Source organism: Cryptotermes secundus, unplaced genomic scaffold, assembly GCF_002891405.2.
Source record: "Cryptotermes secundus unplaced genomic scaffold, Csec_1.0 scaffold472, whole genome shotgun sequence".
Classification (NCBI taxonomy): Eukaryota; Metazoa; Arthropoda; class Insecta; order Blattodea; family Kalotermitidae; genus Cryptotermes; species Cryptotermes secundus.
The window spans coordinates 34,797-54,977 of NW_019721011.1; the positions used below are offsets into that span (position 1 = coordinate 34,797).

At 40.8% G+C, this 20,181-nt stretch overlaps 1 protein-coding gene and 1 long non-coding RNA gene across 2 annotated transcripts in view; one reads left to right on the forward strand and one right to left on the reverse strand.

Moving 5' to 3' along the window:
• LOC111875197 (ADAM 17-like protease) overlaps positions 1–20,181 on the reverse strand; it is a 64,725-nt gene that overhangs the window by 10,615 nt on the left and 33,929 nt on the right. The window contains exons 8-10 of the mRNA XM_023871262.2: positions 9,774–9,912; positions 7,577–7,812; positions 5,510–5,957 (exon numbers count right to left, since the gene is read on the reverse strand). Of these exons, the coding sequence (XP_023727030.1) occupies positions 5,510–5,957; positions 7,577–7,812; positions 9,774–9,912 (823 nt within the window). The remainder of the gene's footprint in view (positions 1–5,509; positions 5,958–7,576; positions 7,813–9,773; positions 9,913–20,181) is intronic.
• Positions 7,819–9,762, forward strand: LOC111875208. The gene is made up of 3 exons (XR_002844689.1): positions 7,819–8,646; positions 8,691–8,848; positions 9,003–9,762. It is a non-coding gene; the product is annotated as an uncharacterized LOC111875208 (long non-coding RNA).

A 20,181-nucleotide genomic window follows, 5' to 3' on the forward strand; every position in this document is an offset into this window, starting at 1 on the left:
ATCCAATTCAGGAATCATTATTTCATCGCCACTATCATCATCAGAAAAAATCTCGTTCACAACATTTTCCAGCTGGTCTGTAGGAACACGAAGACACTTGCTGCAAGAAGCTATGGTGAAACTGAATGAATGTGAAATATTTTCTGACCTTTACCTTCTCAGAGGGTTCTGACAGTAATATAGACCCCCACAAAGTTTACAAGGGTTCTTTACAAACATGCACAAAAACTATCATATATATGTCTTTGGTTGATGAGTGCCAAGAGAGCAAAGAAGGGACGAGATTGACAAAGCGTTAAAACATGCCAACGCCAGGGAACGGCTGGCATCGTCCGGGCGTTAAAACACGCCCGCACCAGTCAAAGAGTTAAGGAAGCCTTGTCGACACCCCCAGTATTACAGATTCCGGATTTCTCTTGTGAATTTACGCTCGTCTGCGACGCCAGTGACGTCGCAGTCTCTGCGGTCCTAAATCAAAGGCTAGGGGAAGAATTAGCTCCGATCGCCTACGGTAGCCGTTTGCTTTCCCCGGCCGAGAGGAGATACTCCACCCATGAGAAGGAGTGCCTCGCGGTGGTCTGGGGATGCGAAAAATACCGGACATACTTGGAACACAAAGAGTTTTGTCTACAAACGGACAACCAAGCTCTAGCCTGGCTGCTATGGCACGCTAAAGAATTGGGCCGTATAGGGCGGTGGGTTTTGCGTCTTGCACCGTTCAAATTCCAAGTCTATCACGTCAGTGGTAAATCTAATGTTGTGGCCGACTGCCTTACCCGACAGTACGAAGACCTCCCGAGTGACCCCACTTTTACGGGTTTGGTCTTACAATACCTGCCCAAGGCGTTCCGATCAGTCCGCGAATATCAAAAGAAGGACTCTTTTTGTAAGGACATATATACGAAAGTTGCCCGGAACGACTCTGTGGCTAAGCAATTCAAGTTGCTTAACGGGGCTCTTGTGTATCATCCTTCTCGGTCCAGCGCTAAGCGCTACGTCCTTCCAGAGGCACTAAGGCCCATGGTACTTGAGTATTTCCACGGGTCTACGCTGAGTGCGCATTTGGGGGTAAACAAAACACTTATCCGAATCGCAAAGGTCTTTTACTGGCCGAATATGAAGTCGCAAATCTGCAAGTTCGTCAGGGTCTGTCAGGACTGTCAGAGGGCCAAGCCCAAGATTCTAGGGTGGGTTTCCATAGCAGCGAAATTGTGACGAGGCCCCTAGAATGGATATTTATTGATTTTCTTGGGCCGACTGTCAGGAGTCGGAGGGGGAACGTAGCCATATTGGTGGTGTTAGATGGGTTTTCACAGTTTGTGTCTATGTATCCAGTGAGGAAAATTTCGTCCAAAGTAGTGGAAAACTGCCTCGTGGAGAAATTCTTCCCCACTTTCGGCGTCCCCCAGGCTATCGTTTCCGACAATGCTGCGGTCTTCAAGTCGCGGCAGTTCTACACTCTGTGCTTCTCTTGGGGCATTCGCCACATCATGACTTCACCTTATTACCCTTAAGCTTCCCAGGTTGAGCGGTTTAATCGGAATTTGAAGGCTGCCCTGATCATTTATCACCACCATCAACACACTCGGGACGAAAATCTGCCTTCGTTGGCCATTGCCTTTAACACTGCGTGGCACGAGTCGACGGGAGCGACTCCGGCTTCCCTATTTTTGGGGAGGGAGATGAACCATCCCCTGGGCCTTAAATGGGAATTTCGTGAGCTGGAGCTCCAGCGGGACCCCAAGATTATGAGCGAATACTGGGAGGCTGCCCTCGCTAATTTGAGGAAAGCTCGGGCTAGGGTGTCAGCCAGGTACAATGCAGGGAGAAGGCCGGGAGAGTTTCGCGTGGGGGACTCGGTTTTAGTTCAATTGCATCCGCTGAGTTCTAAGTCATGCCAGAGCTCCGACAAGCTCAATCTCACATGGTTGGTACCTCTCATCATTACTAAGTTTGTATCGCCGGTGACGGTTCTTCTGGCCAACCCTGAAACTGGGGTTATCATAAGAAAAGCCAACGTATCTCAACTCAAGCTATATATTTTGGCGGGGTAGTTATATCCTGCTTGGTATGTGGAATCGTTATGTATTCGGGGTGTACATGTCAATTATATATTATACATATGTGTTGATTATGGTGTATGTTCAAGCTGGAGGCTTGGCCCTGTCCTCCTTAACCTTTATCCTTCTCGTAGCCGTGTCTTCGGGAAGTGCGGGACCCCCCCGCCTTTTAAAGGGCTCATCAGCGTCGAACGGCATATGCCGCCCAGCTGCGATGTTTCTCTTTAGCTTGCCTGCTCCCGGCCAGTGCTCTGGATGGGCCCTATTTCCGATGGTGCTGGGAGTAGTTTACTCTGGTTGCCGAGCAGCGCCAGGGTACGTCTGCATTGGGGACTGTCAATGCACGGTGGACAGCGAACTTAGTGATTTCGGCTGCCGTGTGTATCGCTATGAGACTGCGGTGCGGAAGGTGGGGGTAGTGACCCTGGAACTCCCTATGGGCTGTGTGGAACCCGGGAGTGATGTATGGACGTAGCGAGGGCGACCGTGGCAATGGACTGTTGTATGTGATGTTTACACTGGCTTGCCGAGCAGCGCCAGAGTATGTCTGCATTGGGGACTGTCACTGCACAGTGGACAGCGAACTTAGTGATTTCGGCAGCGGTGTGTATCACTACGAACCGCGGAGCGGCGAGTGATGATATGAGATGTATCCGGCGTGTGACGGTGTTGGAGAAAATTCGAGCTATGCCCTAGAACAGAGTGTTCTACTGTGAAGGGGGAGATCCTGAGCCATGCGTTCTACTTAGGCTCCATTCAGCGGTTTCTCTTCCTACCCCCCCCCTTTTCTTCTTATGTCTAGAAAGTTCTTCCATCCTGGCCTATCACGTGATCCCCCCTCCCCTCCAATGGTTGTTTTTTTTTTTGTTTTTTTGGAGACAAGTAAGGTAGAGAGAGAGGAACTCTAGGACGAGAAGTTGGGGAAGGCAGGTAACAAAAAAAATTCCTTTTGGGCGTGGCCAGTCAAAATTCGGTTTTGGAGTGTTTCCGTGAAGGTTCGGGACGAGGAATGCCATATTGGCGTTTTCTGGGGGCTATATTTACATTTTTGCTTGGCAATATTGGATCTGTATTTTTCTTGTATTATATTGTATTCTATTATTTGTTTGCTAGAGAGGAGTAGTAGCTAAACTGGAGTGCTCTAGCTCCAACCCCCTAAGTGGGTGTGTTCACTAATATTACGCGACGTGACTGTTGCAAGGTCACAATATTGGGTCTGTATTTTCTTGTATTATATTGTATTCTATTATTTGTTTGCTAGAGAGGAGGAGTAGCTAAACTGGAGTGCTCTAGCTCCGACCCCCTAAGTGGGTGTGTTCACTAATATTACGCGACGTGACTGTTGCAAGGTCACAATATTGGGTCTGTATTTTCTTGTATTATATTGTATTCTATTATTTGTTTGCTAGAGAGGAGGAGTAGCTAAACTGGAGTGCTCTAGCTCCGACCCCCTAAGTGGGTGTGTTCACTAATATTACGCGACGTGACCGTTTCAAGGTCGCAATATTGGGTCTGTATTTTCTTGTATTCTATTACTTGTTTGCTAGAGAGGAGTAGTAGCTAAACTGGAGTGCTCTAGCTCCGACCCCCTAAGTGGGTGTCTTCACAAATATTGCGCGACGTGAGTGTTTCAAGGTCGCAATAGTTGATCTGGACAGTCCAATGTATTGTACTGTATTCTATTGTATTTGTCCTATTAAATTTTGTTACTTGGAAGTTTTAGAGGGCCACTGTAAATACTGCTTAGACATCCCTTAATATCTCGGGAGGTATTAAGAACGCAACAGCTAGAACTTGGAGACGGAAGTGGCGTCTCCCCCTTGGCAGGAGAAAAGGTAAAGAGGGGAGGGTCAGGTCAACAGTGCAGGAATGGAACGGTGGGTTATTCCTCTGCAGGCAACAGCCAATTTCTTCCAGGATCCACCATAGCCCTGGGTCTGTTTCTTTGGCTGACCATAGTGCCTTATGGTTAGACGCCCTTCCCTATGCCACTTCTTCAGTGCTCTGCAAGTTTCCACTGCAGCCTCTTCTTTTGGAACCTTCTCATGCTCTGCCTCAGACTGTATCTCCAGTTAGGTTCGCTCTTTACTCTCCAGACAGGCCTCTGTCGCTTGTTAGCAGGCCGTTGTCTCATTACACCAGGCCCTCATTTCTCCTAGCCAGACACCCATCTTGGCCACATACTTTTCAATGATGGCTAACAAGACGTTCAAAATCCGCCACAATTATCTATCTTCTGGGTTCAAATCTGACAGTCCACAATTCACAAAGTCCAACAACTAGTTGTCAAGTTCTAATGCAGTTTCCAATCCAACAATTTCTGACACCAGACTGTTACACGATTTTGGGGTGTGACTATAGATGGGTATGGACTATGTAAGATTTGAGGCTTTTGAACTATGGACTGACGAATGGATTTATTGACCACTTGTATACGGCACTCAAAACTACACGTAATTACAGTGCTATTGCTAATCTCCACCCTTTACAAATCACGACAGCACCCACTAAGCCTTTCTCCAGTCTGCTGTGTCTTCAACAGCCATTCCCTAACAATGCCTTCTAATAGTGGAGAGTCTTCAGCTTCCCGCGCTCACTTTATTAATGTCCACTGGTTAACATTCCACAACTGAACTTCCAACTGAACTGTAATGTCAACTGTCTTCAACTCCTTGGCATGGACCATGCAGAAAACACAGGGCCTCTATTGTTGTAGAGGCAATGGTTGTGGCATGGACCACATAGAAAACACCGTTCTTCTACTGTTTCATAGTACCTAGCAATGGCCGCTGTTTACAGAGTCACTGCTTAGCAATAGGTCTATATGCCACAATATTTATTACTTTCAACAGTAAAGCAGTCTCAATGCAGACTGGACTGTGAATGAGCTAGCATAATCTACTTCATTGTTTCAATGACCTCACTAAAGGTTTGGCCACACAGAGCGCTACGCTATGTTTGCTACGTGCGCTGTGTACACTCAATGACGCAGCTAACATAGGGAACATAGCGTACGTAGCGTATGGAAGTCTGTGTGGCCAGTCACATTGGCAATAAAGGGAGATATTTTTCTGTTCGTATAGCGAACATAGCCGTACATAGCGTGTGTCATGTACATAGCACTCTGTGTGGCCGAACCTTAACAGGGACAATTAAATAAGTACATATGTCATTCTAGTCATTCTTCATATATTTTGTCACAGACCCAAAGTTTCAACACCACTAATGCTAAATGACTTAAACTGAACATGATACTAAGCCAGTTCCATATACCTCCCACCACCATCTGCTTCCATAAAATCATTCTTAACATTAGTTTCCCATCTACTTCTCAGCAGATATTTTCTAAGATGGTTTCCCACCAAAACTGGTAAGAATGCCTTGCCATTCTACAAGTTAAAACTTCAAATGGAGAGTATAATAAAGGGACCATGATACTGTGTACTTACTGATGTCACACATGCAGCTTTGAAGACCCTGGGTCTCACAGTATGGCATACACTTCCCCCTACGACACTGTCCTCTCTCCAGGCAGGGTGTTCCATCTGTCATTGCTAAACTACGTGGACACTCTGAAGAAGCTCCTGTACAGCGTGATTCCTGTTCACAAGTCGCTGGCTGTGCGTCACGACATTTCATCTGCCCTGGCATAAACTGACAGTTCTGGCAGCATGGGGAATTCTTGTCACTGCACACAGCTCCCTGGTTGCGACGCAGCTTGCAGTTCTTATCACAGCAGGCATCATTGTCTTCTGTACCCAGTAATCCTGCATCACACTCCTCATCACCTTCCACACGCAGGTTGCCACAGAAGGATTCTTCTGGTTCAGAGAAACAGCGCCCCGATTTGGCCTGCAGTACTTTGCGAATTGATCGCAAACTGCATGGTGAAAAGCGCTGGAGGAAAAATGTCAAGTTCACTAACCTGAATCACACAAAATTTACTACATTCTTAGGCAAAAATTTTTATGGGGCCATATTCATTCCTTTGTCACATCACCATAATTCTTGTCAGTCACAGTCTTTCACGAGAGATGTGTCGAAATGAAGACGACATATTTGCAATTAGACAAATCTGTTCAGCATAATTTTTAGATACATTCTTTTAATTTTTCATATGTCATTGTCCTCAATGTTCACTTAATACAGACAAAAATCTACTGGTGTCTGTAACAATAAATCTGTATCAGTAATAAATGAACATAAAATCAAATATATAAGTAAAATGATGATAATTACACTACTGATAGCACAATGCATACAATTTTCAAGTTTCAGTTCTAGATCTTAGTGATATTTAAACCTTATGTTATGTACAAACTCTTTATGCATGCAGCCATTTTTAACAGTATAAATTTCATTGAAGTGTGCAGTCCCCTGGGTTGTAACATGTGATTCTGCTGGTTTTTTCCTTGACTTAACCTTAAACCCTGAAAATGGGGGCAGTATGTTCCTAAAAATGTTGGATGGTTTCCAAATTACATGGTGTTACAACCCAGAATATTGAATCCTTCACAGTCACAGCCTCACTTTTGAGAACCTAAAATACAAGAAGTCTGGCTTAAGTTACTTACGTAGGTGGCACCATAGCTCAAGTGGTTAGTCACTGGCTTCCCATCGCGGCAGCCCAGGTTCAATCCTGGGTCTGGTCAAGTGGGATTTGTGGTGGACAAAGTGGGGCTGGGGAAGGTTTTCTCCGAGAACTTCGGTTTCCACTGCCAATCTTCATTCCACCAATTGCGCCACAATCACCCTCACCTATCACCTAGGGCTGGTACAATAGGCCAGAAGTGGCCGCAGTACAAGGGACTTAGTCCCACCCGAATAGCAATAAAAAAAAAATTTATGTAGGAATATTTCCTCAGGTGACAAGAAGAAACAGAATGAGAAATGAAATTATGCAAAGAAATGGACGTTCCTTCATCAGTAATAACAAAAGTAGAAAACAGATTGCTAAAATGGTATGGTCATATTGAATTAAGTAAGGAGAAAAGATACTGTGTTTCAGTGGCCACTACTAGGCAGGCAGAGACCTACACATAAGCACAAAACACTAATTAGGTACAATACAGTCCAATACAGATCAGGGTTTTAAATATGGAGAGTGGAAGAAGAGATTACTCTGGAAAATGAAGATAGAAACCCACGAAGGAATAAAGCCAAAAAGAACAAATTTTGATGTTAACTTTATATAACACTGGGTTTATAGCAGACTTATTGGATATAAAATTAAATTCATTAGACAATTTTTAATGTATCCCCTGCCCCACAATGTAAAATTTCATCAAAATCAGCCGAACGGTTTCATAGATCAAATATGATGACTTTGATGAAAATGACTTCACAATTACCTTTTCATTCTCTGCACTTTGTACAAGGAATGTAGCAAACACATATGCTACAGATTCCAAAGCAACTTGCTGGAGTTCATGCTAACCTGAGACATAATATGTTTAGTTCAAGAAGTCAATCTGTAACACTAAGTAAATTCTAGTTCACACATAAACTCAGCTCACCTTATTATTGATATCATACCCACTAACACTGTATGTGTACATGAGATAGGAGCCCCCTTGACTTGCACTGGGGCTACATTCTGGAATATCAGGATCATGTTCAGAACCCCAATTGTGACCAAACTCATGGGCAGTAACAAGATCGGCCTCTCTTGTTATAACTCTCTGTCCATAGTGGTTCCGACTTGAGCTCAGGCCTGAGTTCAGATACAACGTGTATCCATTCTTGAAGTACTCTGCAACATCATACAACTTCTGAGATAAATACCTGCAGTCCACAGCTACCTTACAATCCAAAACTCATACTTATCCCATTTAGGCTTAATATATCATGCAAGGGTTCAATAATTCACCTTGTAAACTAATTAATTAATTAATGAGAAAAGTCTGGGTTCTCAGATCTACAGAACAATGAACAACATGCATCAAGAACACTTTGACTTATGAAACACCCTCTACTTATAGCCTTATTTTCTAAACAATTCTTTTTGTAGATTAATTGATAACAAGCTTATTAACTTACTGACTCATGATTTAACTGTCACATTTACAAACATGCTGACTGAAACTGAATATGAGCATATCAGAAGTTCAATGCAAGATTGCACATACAATGTGTTCCAATCTGGGTTTGAACTGACAAATGTTCATGGCCATTTTCAAACAGTATTTCTGGAAATGTGACAGGTAAATCATAAGTCAGTAAATTAATAAGCTGGTTATCAATGAGCACACAACACTTATATTTTAAAAGCATAAATAACAGACTGTACTCCACTTTATATGACCTACTGGAATAAATTAAAAAAAAAAATGGTGCCCATCTCTTGCATCAACGGTACACTACCATCCCCAGTTGATGAATAATACTGCATTTAATTTCATAATTCATGCCAATGTGCATTCCAAAACCTCATTTATATTGCATCCTTAGAAACAAAATAAATTGTCATATATTCCAATCATAAATATGAAAAAATTACATCAAAACATTTTGTCACCAAAGTCTCAAGGGAACAGCTGCAAATATAAAATTCAAAGCAAACATGAAGACAGTATTATTTAACAAGGTTTGCAATTCAAAGCAAACATGAAGACAGTATTATTTAACAAGGTTTGATACCTTCTTCCAGCCATGTGAATTCAAAAATTAGATGGTGAACACTGCCACGAGGAAATGTGATTGCAACATCATGAAGATTGAATTCATATATAAAGGGCTTTAAATCTTATAAGAAAGCTTCTTTTTTATTATCAATTAATCTAGTGCAGGTACTATTCAGAATTCTTGAGAAAATNTTATAACCCTATGCGCAAATCAGTTCACTCTGTCTTCAGTGGTCTACACGTTTACAGTAGGGGAGCAAGGTATCACTGTATCACACGCTATATATTATATATATAATTATCAATTAATCTAGTGCAGGTACTATTCAGAATTCTTGAGAAAATATTTCACTTTCATGGATAAGTCAATTACTTATATTTTCTATGACATTATTTCATAAATCTTTGTGTAACTCACATGTCCAAGCCCATTCACAAGATTAAGAAATGCATGATTAATGCAATGAAATGCAGTATTCTAATTAATAAGACTAAGAGCCTTAAAAAGGATTGAGTGATTTTTGATTTTATACAACAATGAACAATGTGATTCTTAGGATACTGAAATCTATGAAGCTGAGATGGCCCCACATGCTGCTAGGATGAGGGAGATAAATGCATACATAAGTTTTTCTAGGGAAATATCTACTAGAAAGAATGACAGAGGGATGAGGGGATAACATTATGTTGGATCTTAAAAGGGAAATACCTGTAGGCTGTCAAGAAGAGAAGCAGATGGAATTGGCTTGGGACTGTGTGAAATGGCAGGCTCTGATATCACCAGCATTAAACCTTCATAAATTGGTTCTGCATCACAGCCACAAGAGGGTCAGTATGGGTTTTATAACTTTAGTATTTTCTTTCTCTACCAGTACCGAAAACAATGAACAGCTGAGTGTTTCACAGAAGTGAAAGCATATACATCATGAAGTCTCTACTGTGTACACAGTAGCTACATCTACAGTGCTGTGATGATGCTATGAAAGTATTAGCTTCAGGAATGTCCATGCATAACTAGTCTACGGATTCTAGTTCTGAAATCTTCCTAAGCACATGACAGAGACTGAGGCCCACCACATGTCTGGCTAACCTGGTGTGCAGATGCCACCAACAGAGTTGCGCCGGGGAGATCCAACATATGCCAGTCCCAGTATCCCACCCTCAAACTTGAGATCAGTGAACAGGTGTGCTAGGCAGAAGTCCTTGTGGCTGTACTCTCGACTGAATACCTAGAGAGCAAGCACACATCCCCAGCACCACAACCACTAGTTTATAACCCAATCCACAGAAAATCAGGACACAGAACATTTTCAACATACTAATATGATGCCAGAAAACTGGACTACTGGAGCCAGGGAAGACGTCCACTGTTAGGCAAAAAGCTAGGTAAACATGTTTCCATGGAAATGAACACACATGCAACAATAGAAGCAGTGATGGAAGCAGCATTTTCTATGTGGTCCATGTCAAGACTATATAATGATGACCAATGGGACAACCAAATGAGTCATGAGTTGGCACTTGCAGTTGGTGGTTAGATGTGAGCACAGGAGTAGAGGAAGCTTGAGTGTTAGAAGCTGCTACCTTACAATGACTACTGAAGATATAACAGATTGAAAGGATTTAATGTGTGCTATAGTAATTTGTGGAGTGTGTAGATTAGTAAAGAGTATTATTATTTGTACTTAAAGAGTCATGAACATTAAATAAATTCAGTATCGATCTAAACGCTGTATGTAGTCACTAATACATGACAATATGTTACTTTGATCACAATGTATTAAATGTGTAGCTAGTATATTAACACATTGCGGACCGGACGGGCCATATGGCCCTCTACGTTTCCAAGCGTTGCGGACCGGGCGGGCCATATGGCCCTCTACGTTCACGTTATGTTGCAAAATGCTATATATTGCTCTGTGGCTTCGTTTAATCGTAACTACTGCGTAGATGACCTCGGGAATAATTGCTGCCTTATCTAGTAACTCGACCAGAGTCGTTTCCTGTCACAACCTAAACAAAATTGGCTTTGTTCTAATCCAAGCTTGCACGTATCAACCACGCAGCTACCAGTTCAACATGGCTCAGAGACGAAAGCAGTTGCGATCTCTCGGAGGACAGGAAATATTAGATATGTTCTCCGATGAGCTATCAGATTTGCCAACTGCTTCGTCTTCTGATAGCGAGGCCATTATCAGTGACAGTGACAGTGACGGGGGCCACAGGGCTGCCCAAAATGTGTCAAGTGAAAGTGAGAGCTCCGTTGAAAGTGTGAGTGTCGGGACAGCAATACCTACTTTCAAGGAAAGTACGTATTTGTGGTACAATTAGGGTGAACAGAGGCCTCCCTCCAGATCTGAAAGAGGAATGTAAACGCCTGAAACGTGGCGACACCGCATTCAGGAGGAAGGGGGACATTCTTCTTCAGTCCTGGAGGGATACTCGCATTGTGAATATGGTTTCCACTATTCACAATTCGAGCATGGTCGATGTTCAAAGATGACACGGGCAAGTAAAGAAGCCTCTTTGTATTTCCGAGTATAATATGTTCATGAAAGGAGTTGATAGGGCCGACCAGTTCTTGGCCTATTATTCCCTTCCTAGGAAAACAGTAAAATGGACGAAGAAAGTTGCACTGTGGCTTATAAACTGTGCAATTTTCAATTCATTTATGGTTTTCAAAAAGGTGAACAGAAATTCTATTTTGAAATACAAAGCATTTCTGTTGAAACCGGCAAAAGCTTGGGCTACTGACGTCACAGTGGCGGCAGTACCTGCGTCAGACAGAGACGTAGTGCAGCCGGGGCCATCTGTTCGCACCCGCCGGAGGCCTCAAGTAGACCCGCCTGGCCGACTCTCGGGTGATATGCGGAAACATATTCTCGTGAAAATTGTGAAGAGTGAATATTGCAAGAAGAAACACCCTTCTAGGCAGTGCCGTGTGGAGGCAGAGCACAAGAAGAAGAGTACAACTGCCTAAATGTGCAAATTCTGTGTAATGCCTCTTCACAAAGGGGAATGTTTCCAGAGATATCACACGCGCAAGCACTTCTAGGAGCTCTGGTAAGTGTTCTCCAAAAATTTCAGTTCATAAAATTAATTAGGAGATTTTATATTAATTTTTAAAGTGAACAGTGCACAAGTTAGGGTAGTAGGTTTAAAAACGCTGGTCCCCAGGGTGATTTAAATGTTTAAACCACCGGTCCGCAATGTGTTAACCCAGTAAAAGTTCTCTTTTCTCCACTGCATGCATTGTTACATTTACATTTCTTCTAATGGAAAAGAATGACCATCTGTTCTTCCATTTGTATTACCTTCCCCCATTTTAAACTGAAAAGAGATATTAATGAAATTATGCCTGCTACAACAAATAAGCTTATAGTATTATAAGTTTCCAAAAAATAATAGCCATGTTAAACAGGGTTTTCATTCCACAACTTCACAGGTAGGTTGGTTACAACAAATGGACAGAGATAGAATGTGTAACAGAAAACTTTTTTGGAAACCTAGGTATATATTAGGAGATTACTAAATTGTATCTTAGAAAGAAACAAAATGTTAATTTATAATTACTTTGGAGAGGCCTTAAATTAAGTGCAGAAGGGGCCAATGACTAACTACAGAAGACAAAAAAATCAATTTTTTGTCGTTTTTTATATTCACAAATAAAATTTTGGTGTCACTTAAGGTTTAAGGCACTAATATAATTGTAAGTCTTGCACGCGTGTCTAATCTCTGGCTATCTCACGAATCCCAGTTCCACTTAGCTCTAAACCATGATCAGAAGGCCCTTGGGGTCTGACAGATCCAAGGGGAAATTAAAGTGAAAGTTGTTGTGTGAAAACCTAATTTGAGAAATAAACATAAAAATTGTCAGAAAGCCTGTTGAAAGTAAAGTATTTCTACTGCATCTAAAGTGCTAATGTAATTTGATAAAATCTTAATTCAGAATCTACTAATACACCAACTGCATGCATTATGTTATAATCCTGAAAGAACTGCTTAAAATGATGGCTAATAAATACTGCTATATAACCAATCATCAGTAAAGAAGACAGAGGATAGATTCCTCCTTGTGTTAGCGTTGGGGGGCACGTGGTAGCGTAGTGGTTAAGGCACTATGCTACAAGTTGGAAGGTTGCGGGTTCAAATACCGATGAGGTCATTTATTTTTTCGGCCGCATTGTGGCCGAGGTTCACTCAGCCGCTAACAGAAATGAGTACCAGGAATTAAATGAATAATTTTCCTGGGGAGTAAGTTGCGGCCGGCATGTAAGGCTGACAACCTTACCGCCATCTTTGAGCCGATTGTCTAGATAATGTGGGACCCTCAACGTCTCACAACCCTATGGGCCTTCATGGCCTGTTACAGGAATAGCTTTACTTTACTTACTTTTTGTGTTAGTGTTACATATAACCAGTCATCAGTAGAGAAGATAGAGGACAGATTCCTCTTTGTGTTAGTGTTACATATGTAGGGCAGTCAAAATGTTCCTGGAATTCCCCTGCAGACGGAGAATGAGCGATAAGATAGCGCACATACTGTTGTGGTGGGAAGCTCAGCATGTCTGCTCGCAGGCGCAACAGGTCTGGACAGGTTTCAGTGTGCAGTTCAGTTACTGTTCCGTTTGAATTAGACGTGAGTGCTGGTCATTCGGTGCAATGTCGCAGTTCGAACAGCGTGCAAACATCAAGTTGATGTGCAAATTGGGAAAATCTGCAACAGAGACGCTATCAGCCCTGCAGCAAGTTTACGGTGATACTGCACTAAAGAAATCTGCAGTTTATGACTGGTTTTCCCGGTTTAAGAATGGGCAGGAGATGTTAAAGGATGACCAGCGCAGAGGGAGACCTTCGACATTCAGAACCGAAGAAATGATTGGAAAAGTGTGACAACTGATTCGATGTGATCGAAGAATGACCACTGCGAGTTGGAGCAAGAAATTGGTACTGTTACTGGCCATTTCTACGTGCAAGTTTTGCAGAGGTTGTGCGATGCGGTTCGGAGGAAGCGGTGTGAAAAGTAACAGGGACAGTGGTTTCTGCATCATGATACCGTATCAAGCCACACATCGCTTGTAGTGCAGCAATTCCTCACCAAGAAAAACATACCTGTCATCACTCAACCACCATACTCTCCGGATCTCGCTCAGAGTGACTTTTGGCTGTACCCTACTCTGAAAATGGGCCTCAAGGGGACACATTCCGCAACCATGGAGGACATCAAATCGCATATGATGGCTGAGCTTTGGAAGATTCCAAAAGAAGCCCTCCACTGCTGCTTCCAACAATGGCAGGATCGACAGAGCAAGTGTGTGCGTGTGCAAAGGTCCTACTTTGAAGGCAATTAGGTAAGCATTGCCATATGTCCTACCATTAGAGTGCTATACCACATTCCAGGAACTTTTTGACTCCCCTCGTATAACCAATCATCGGTAAAGAAGACAGAGGACAGATTCCTCTTTGTGCTAGTGTTATAAAGTTAGAAACACAATCATAGTATGAAAATGCCAGTCTGATTTCTTCATATAATCCTACGAGGTCCAAAGTTTATCTAAATGATGTTTAAGTATTTGGTGCTTGCGGTAGCATAGTTGGTTGAGGCACTATGAGTATGTTACAAAGCCGAAAGGTCGGGTGTTCGATTCTTGATGTCAGAGGATTTTTCAGTTGATTTAATCAGTCCAACAACACTATGGCCCTGAGGTCAACTCAGTCTCTAACAGAAATGGGTACCAGGAATCTTCCTGGGGGTATAAGGCAGCCAGCACGTAGGGCAGACCTCACCACCATCTGTGAGGCGACTATCTAGAAAATATTGAAGCCTCAATGTCTCACAGCCCTATGGGCCTCCACGACCTATTACAGTGACAGCTTTACGTTTGTTAAAGAATTCAGTTCCTGTGTCACAGAAATTACAATGCATCTCTATTATAAAGACCAACAATTTCATTCTGTTTATGGAAATAATTGCTGCTTATTCTTAGACTCATATGAAGCACATAAATAATGTGAGAAAAATTAGTTTTTTATTTTTAATATTAAAGCAGGTGGCACATACAGGACCCCTGCGCTTCAAAGTGCTAACTGAGAATATGGGGTCCTGGACAGCAATAACATTTAGCCACATCTTTACCACGAAACCTTAAGATTTTACACATAACATCTTATGCAATAAATGAATCTAGAAGAGAAATTACGGGGAACGCGGTAGCATAGTTGGTTGAGGCATTATGCTACAAGCCAGAAGGTCGTGGGTTCAAATCCCATGAGGTCATTTGATTTTTTTCAATTTATCTAATCCTTCCGGCAGCACTATGGCCCTGGGGTCGACTCAGCCTCTAACAGAAATGAGTACAAGGAATATTCTGGGAATATTCTTGGCAGTAAAGGGTGGCCAGTGCGTAGGGCTGACAACCTTACCGCCATCTATGAGCCAATTGTCTAGAAAATGTGGAAACTTCAACGTCTCACAACCCTATGGGCCTCCAATGCCTGTTATAGGGATACCTTTACTTTTGCTTCTTTTAGGAGAGAGATTATAAATTTCTCTTCTTTGCATTTAAGATAGGCAAAGTGAGCTCATAAAGATGGGCCCCAACCACTATGAATCTGAATACATATAAATCAGGATCTGGATATCAACAGAAAGCAGAATCTGGATATTAAGAGGGAAGTTAAGATTGCCCCCTCATTGCCTTTCTCCTATATGTCGCATTCCTGAACTTAAAAAATTAAATACAAGAAATAATAATTAAATTTTTAAAAGAAACTATGTCCACTGGGTGAATAGGAAATTTAATTTATTTTCTGAATAAAAACACAAACTGGGGTGTTCTGTCTTTCTATACCAGCTCCTTCTACATCATAACTAATATCCATATCTAACTATACAACTACATATACACATAACTACATGTAGCTCCAGTTTCTTCATGTCACTAAACACTGCTGAAACACTGTTAATGTAAGTCAAAGATTGGTAATTAGTATGCATGCCCAAGATGTCCAGCTTTGATTCAGCATATTTTGCAATACTACATACAGTGGAACCTCCATTTAGGGTTTATTTGGAGAGTAGTGGATCTGAACATTTAAAGTGAAGAAAATCTTAAATGGAGGAAAATTAACATACACATTACTGACTTTTTATCATTAAAATTGAACCTTAAATGGAATAACATTAAATGGGGGTTCCCTGTATTCCTTTACGATGCAATGTAAAACATCAGCTCTATCCCATACACACAAACAGTTGAAAGATTATTATATCACCTGTAGAAATCACCCACCACCACATTCATAACACTGCAAGAAGATAAGAACAGCCTTTATCTTAACACAGCAATCATACTGCTGTTGCATTAATTTCACATACTCTTTGGAAAATAAGGCAACCAAATATATGTGGTAACAGCAAAAATGAAGCTTCAAGAGATTGCTTTCTAGTATACGGTAATAAGACCCTTAGATATATAAGAGACTGAACAGTTTAGACGAAGCAATAACACATCTCACTTGTATTTGGGAGGTACATTATTTGGATTTTGGTTGGGCACTGTTCCCACAAAATTCATGCTTTTCCTCAATACTTGAAGCAGATTTTGAGATACTACCTTGAATTAGGCCATGCCCGTATAATTCCTTGGCTTTAAATTAAACATATATGACCATCGTCTTATCTCGTGGGAGATTTAAGGTTCTTATGATGGTAACTATGAGGAAGAACCTTACCAATATTTCAGAGGAAACTACTGTCTACATCCTCATGGCAGGTTTTTCCAAAGTGCTTGTTATGATATACCAGACTACACAACTTTGACAAAGAGGGTAGTCAAATTCTCATCTCTGCACCAAATACAGTGGTTATAAATAAGCAAGAAAACAACCACAAGGCGAGACTGGGAAATATTTCTCAGTACACAAGTGTTTACTGAGTTAAAATATTGTATAAAGCTTCTTTGCAGAATGACGGCCATAAATTCATGTGGAAATGGGTCATCTGGTTTCCCAACATTAGAAAGCAATAAAGTGGGAATGATGGTGTTGCTAAACAATACTGGCAGTATCAGAAGTAATGATATAGCTGTGTGGTATTCTTTTTTTGTATGCCCCATCTTTAAGTCTTTATCCTGATGATGCTGCCTGCCTCTGTGACTTGCTGAGTCACATATCACAAAAAAGAGCCTGTACTGCAATTCAGATAACAGAAATAATAATTCTTGCTACACTGAATGCTTTTTATAACTAATCATCACTTGATATATAAATAAGGGTCTAGCATCAGAGGCACTTGTCTGTGCGCATTTTACAGCAAGAAACCTGTCAGCCCCATAAGAAAGTTGTATACAATAATTCCATAATTTCTAAGCTTGTATCATTCTTTCCGCCTTTGCTGTATTTATGATGTATCTGGATGACATGCTTGTTGGTACAGTTCAAAGCAAGTTGAATTTAGCAGTAACAATCACCAGCCATAACTTTTCCATCATGTTGTAATGAGAATAAGCTTGCTATAGCAACTGTAATTATGAAGTGTTCTATCTTCTCGGATATAATGCCAGGTAGTCCACTCAAAGTCAACAGACATTTTGGTGGAACATGTCACCTCCATCTTCAGAGTCAAAGAATAAGCCAAGCAAGAAACCAGCATGAAACAGGCACCAAGCAAACCCGGAAGATGAAGACATGTTCCTCCAAAATGTTGGTCGACATTCAACAGATTATACAGTGTTACATCCCAGAAGACAGAACTCTTCATAACCACCAATGTGAGAACCTCAAATCCTACAACTGCACTTATGGTTTACCAGTTCCAGTATCAGCTCCAATGCTTCCTGGCATAAGGGTATAGATTGGTCACATGCATAAAAGAGAACAAATACAAAGTTTATAATGGACAACAAAATTGCCTCAGGTAAATTCAGCACTTACTATCCCCACTGACTCACATCTTGCACTAATAAGTGTCCCTTACAGAGAGCACATACGCTACATAAAACTTATAACAATGGCCTACTAACATGTTACTCAGAAACCTTTCAAAAAGCATGGATTCTTATCCTGCACTGTAAGCATTGCATAAGTTTTGTTCCCTTCTGGAGTCATCAAATAATGTTGAAAGAGCTAAACCATTCAACTTACGAATTTTACTCTGGCTAGCATCTAAAACAACTCACTAAAACAAGTTAATTAACTCACCAGTGCAACAAAACTGTCCCATACGAAATATATTAATTTCATAGCATTTTAAAAAGCTCTAATAAAAGAAGTTCTAGCTATAGTCCAAACTTGCTAAAATTGCTTTTACTGTACATTACTCCATCTTGTTAATAGTCATTCACAACAGTATGGTTACTTCAAGCAAAGTGCTGTTCTGTAAATAAATAAAACGAAATTAACTTAAAGAGCAGATTCCTCCATGGGAGTAAGGCAGAGATGAAGCAATGTACGCCAACCCCAGAACTGTTGAATTAGCAGCATCAAATGTCTGGTGGGTGAATACGTGACCCAGACAAACATTGTCATGCTCATTATAACAAGAAAACTCCTGAAACGTGAGTACAGAAAAACTTGGCATCATCTGTAAGAGAGCTTGAAATAACTGAATTGAATTGAATTGAATTTATTTACATTCCGTAAATCCAGTACAGGTGAGACACCATAGGATATGGAACAAGTCAAGTTAGAATACATAGTATCTATACAATAATACAGTAATATTGCAATTAAATGAGGTAAACTTATAATACTTATAATACACATTAAACAATGATCAAGAAATTTATCAAGATTTATCATGGACTAAAATAAAATAAAATTTCCATTAAGACGTTCATTCATTACTCATTCCATTAATCAAGTGCGTCAAATTAAAATGCATATAAAAGAGACAATCAATAAAAAAGAGACAAATAAAACAGGATAATTACATAATTTGTAGTTTATGACATATTTCTATATCAGTTCATTTGTTGTCACAATCTGTGATAATGGAAAGCATATATTATTTAACTGCTAAATGTAAGATAAGTAACATTTAGATCACAGTCATCAAATTATATAGCATTTGTTTATATTATATATGTGCAAACAGTGAAATTTCAATCTTTGTCTAGGAGACAAGTGAGTTGAAATTAAGGCCAAGTTATCTTCTTTCCAGAAAACTTTCATATTCTCTCATAGAGACCAAGTTATGAACAATTACACAATTCTGTTGCAGGCCTAATGTTCTGATAGCAGTAGCACTTTTGTGAGTAAATAATATTTCAGAATTAGGGATTACCTGGATCTAGTCTTAAAAAAGTCATATAAAATGCACCACGATATCTTACAATTTTTCTCAAATGTCTGAAATGATTACATTGAGTTCCCCAGGGATCAATTTTAGGGCCTTTTCTTTTCATAATCTATATAAATGAACTCACTCCTACACTAAACACCTCATCAATACCTATACTATTTGCTGATGACACTAGTGTCATAATTTCTAGTAAAAATTTAGGCAATTTCTGCATACAAAATTCTCTGTCAAATGAGTAGGTAGTTTTCTGCAAATAAGCCATCCTTGAATATAGATAAAACAAAGGCAATAAAATATATAACAAAAAACTCGCCACAATATCCACTAAATATTGGACATAATGATAAATATGTAAAAGAGGCAGTAAACACAAAATTCTTGGCTTACAAATTGACAATCATTTAAACTGGAAAAAACATATTGAGCAGTTGGTTCCAAAGCTAAGTGAAGCATATTATGAAGTTAGATCTATGTTGCATGTCAGCAACACTGACACTCTCAAACCAATATACTGTAACGTGTTTTGCTACTGAAGATGCAGTTCAGATTGTTAACTGGTTTATTTAACAACCTATAAGTCATAACTACAAATACTTATAACACTGTTGCAGGTTTAGACAATTTAAAAACCCCACACAATTAATCTCTTCAGCAGTCTTCAAGTATTTATAATGCGGGAGCTATAGAAGTGTCACTGAATTACACACTCCCAATACCTTCTCAGTTATCACCAACTATCACTGATTATCACATATAAACTCTTCTTATCATGCATTTGGTTCTTCTTCTTCCACGGCTGCTAGACTTCTTCACGTTCACAATTCACTCACTTCAACTGAACTTGGCGACTGCTAGTCTTCAAATGTCTTCGGTGGCTGCTACATTTTAACTCTCTCCTTACGCATCCCAGTCTCCCTTATAAGCCCTCAGTCGGACAGCGGAAAACCCATATCGCTTCACTGTTGCGTAAACGCCGTGTTTACAGGCGTTGCTGGGGAATGCTGCCGAGAGTTGTTTATGGCTGTGTAGTAACCGTGGTGTCCCCTGTTACGTCACTGTGGGAAGTGCTGTTACGTCACCATGGGGAGGGGGTGTTTACTGAGCGTTGCATAACGATGGAAGGAGCGTGGGCATGCGATGTCACTCGCGAGACCGCAGAGTTCACGTAACCCCTACTTCCTGTTGCACCACCCAC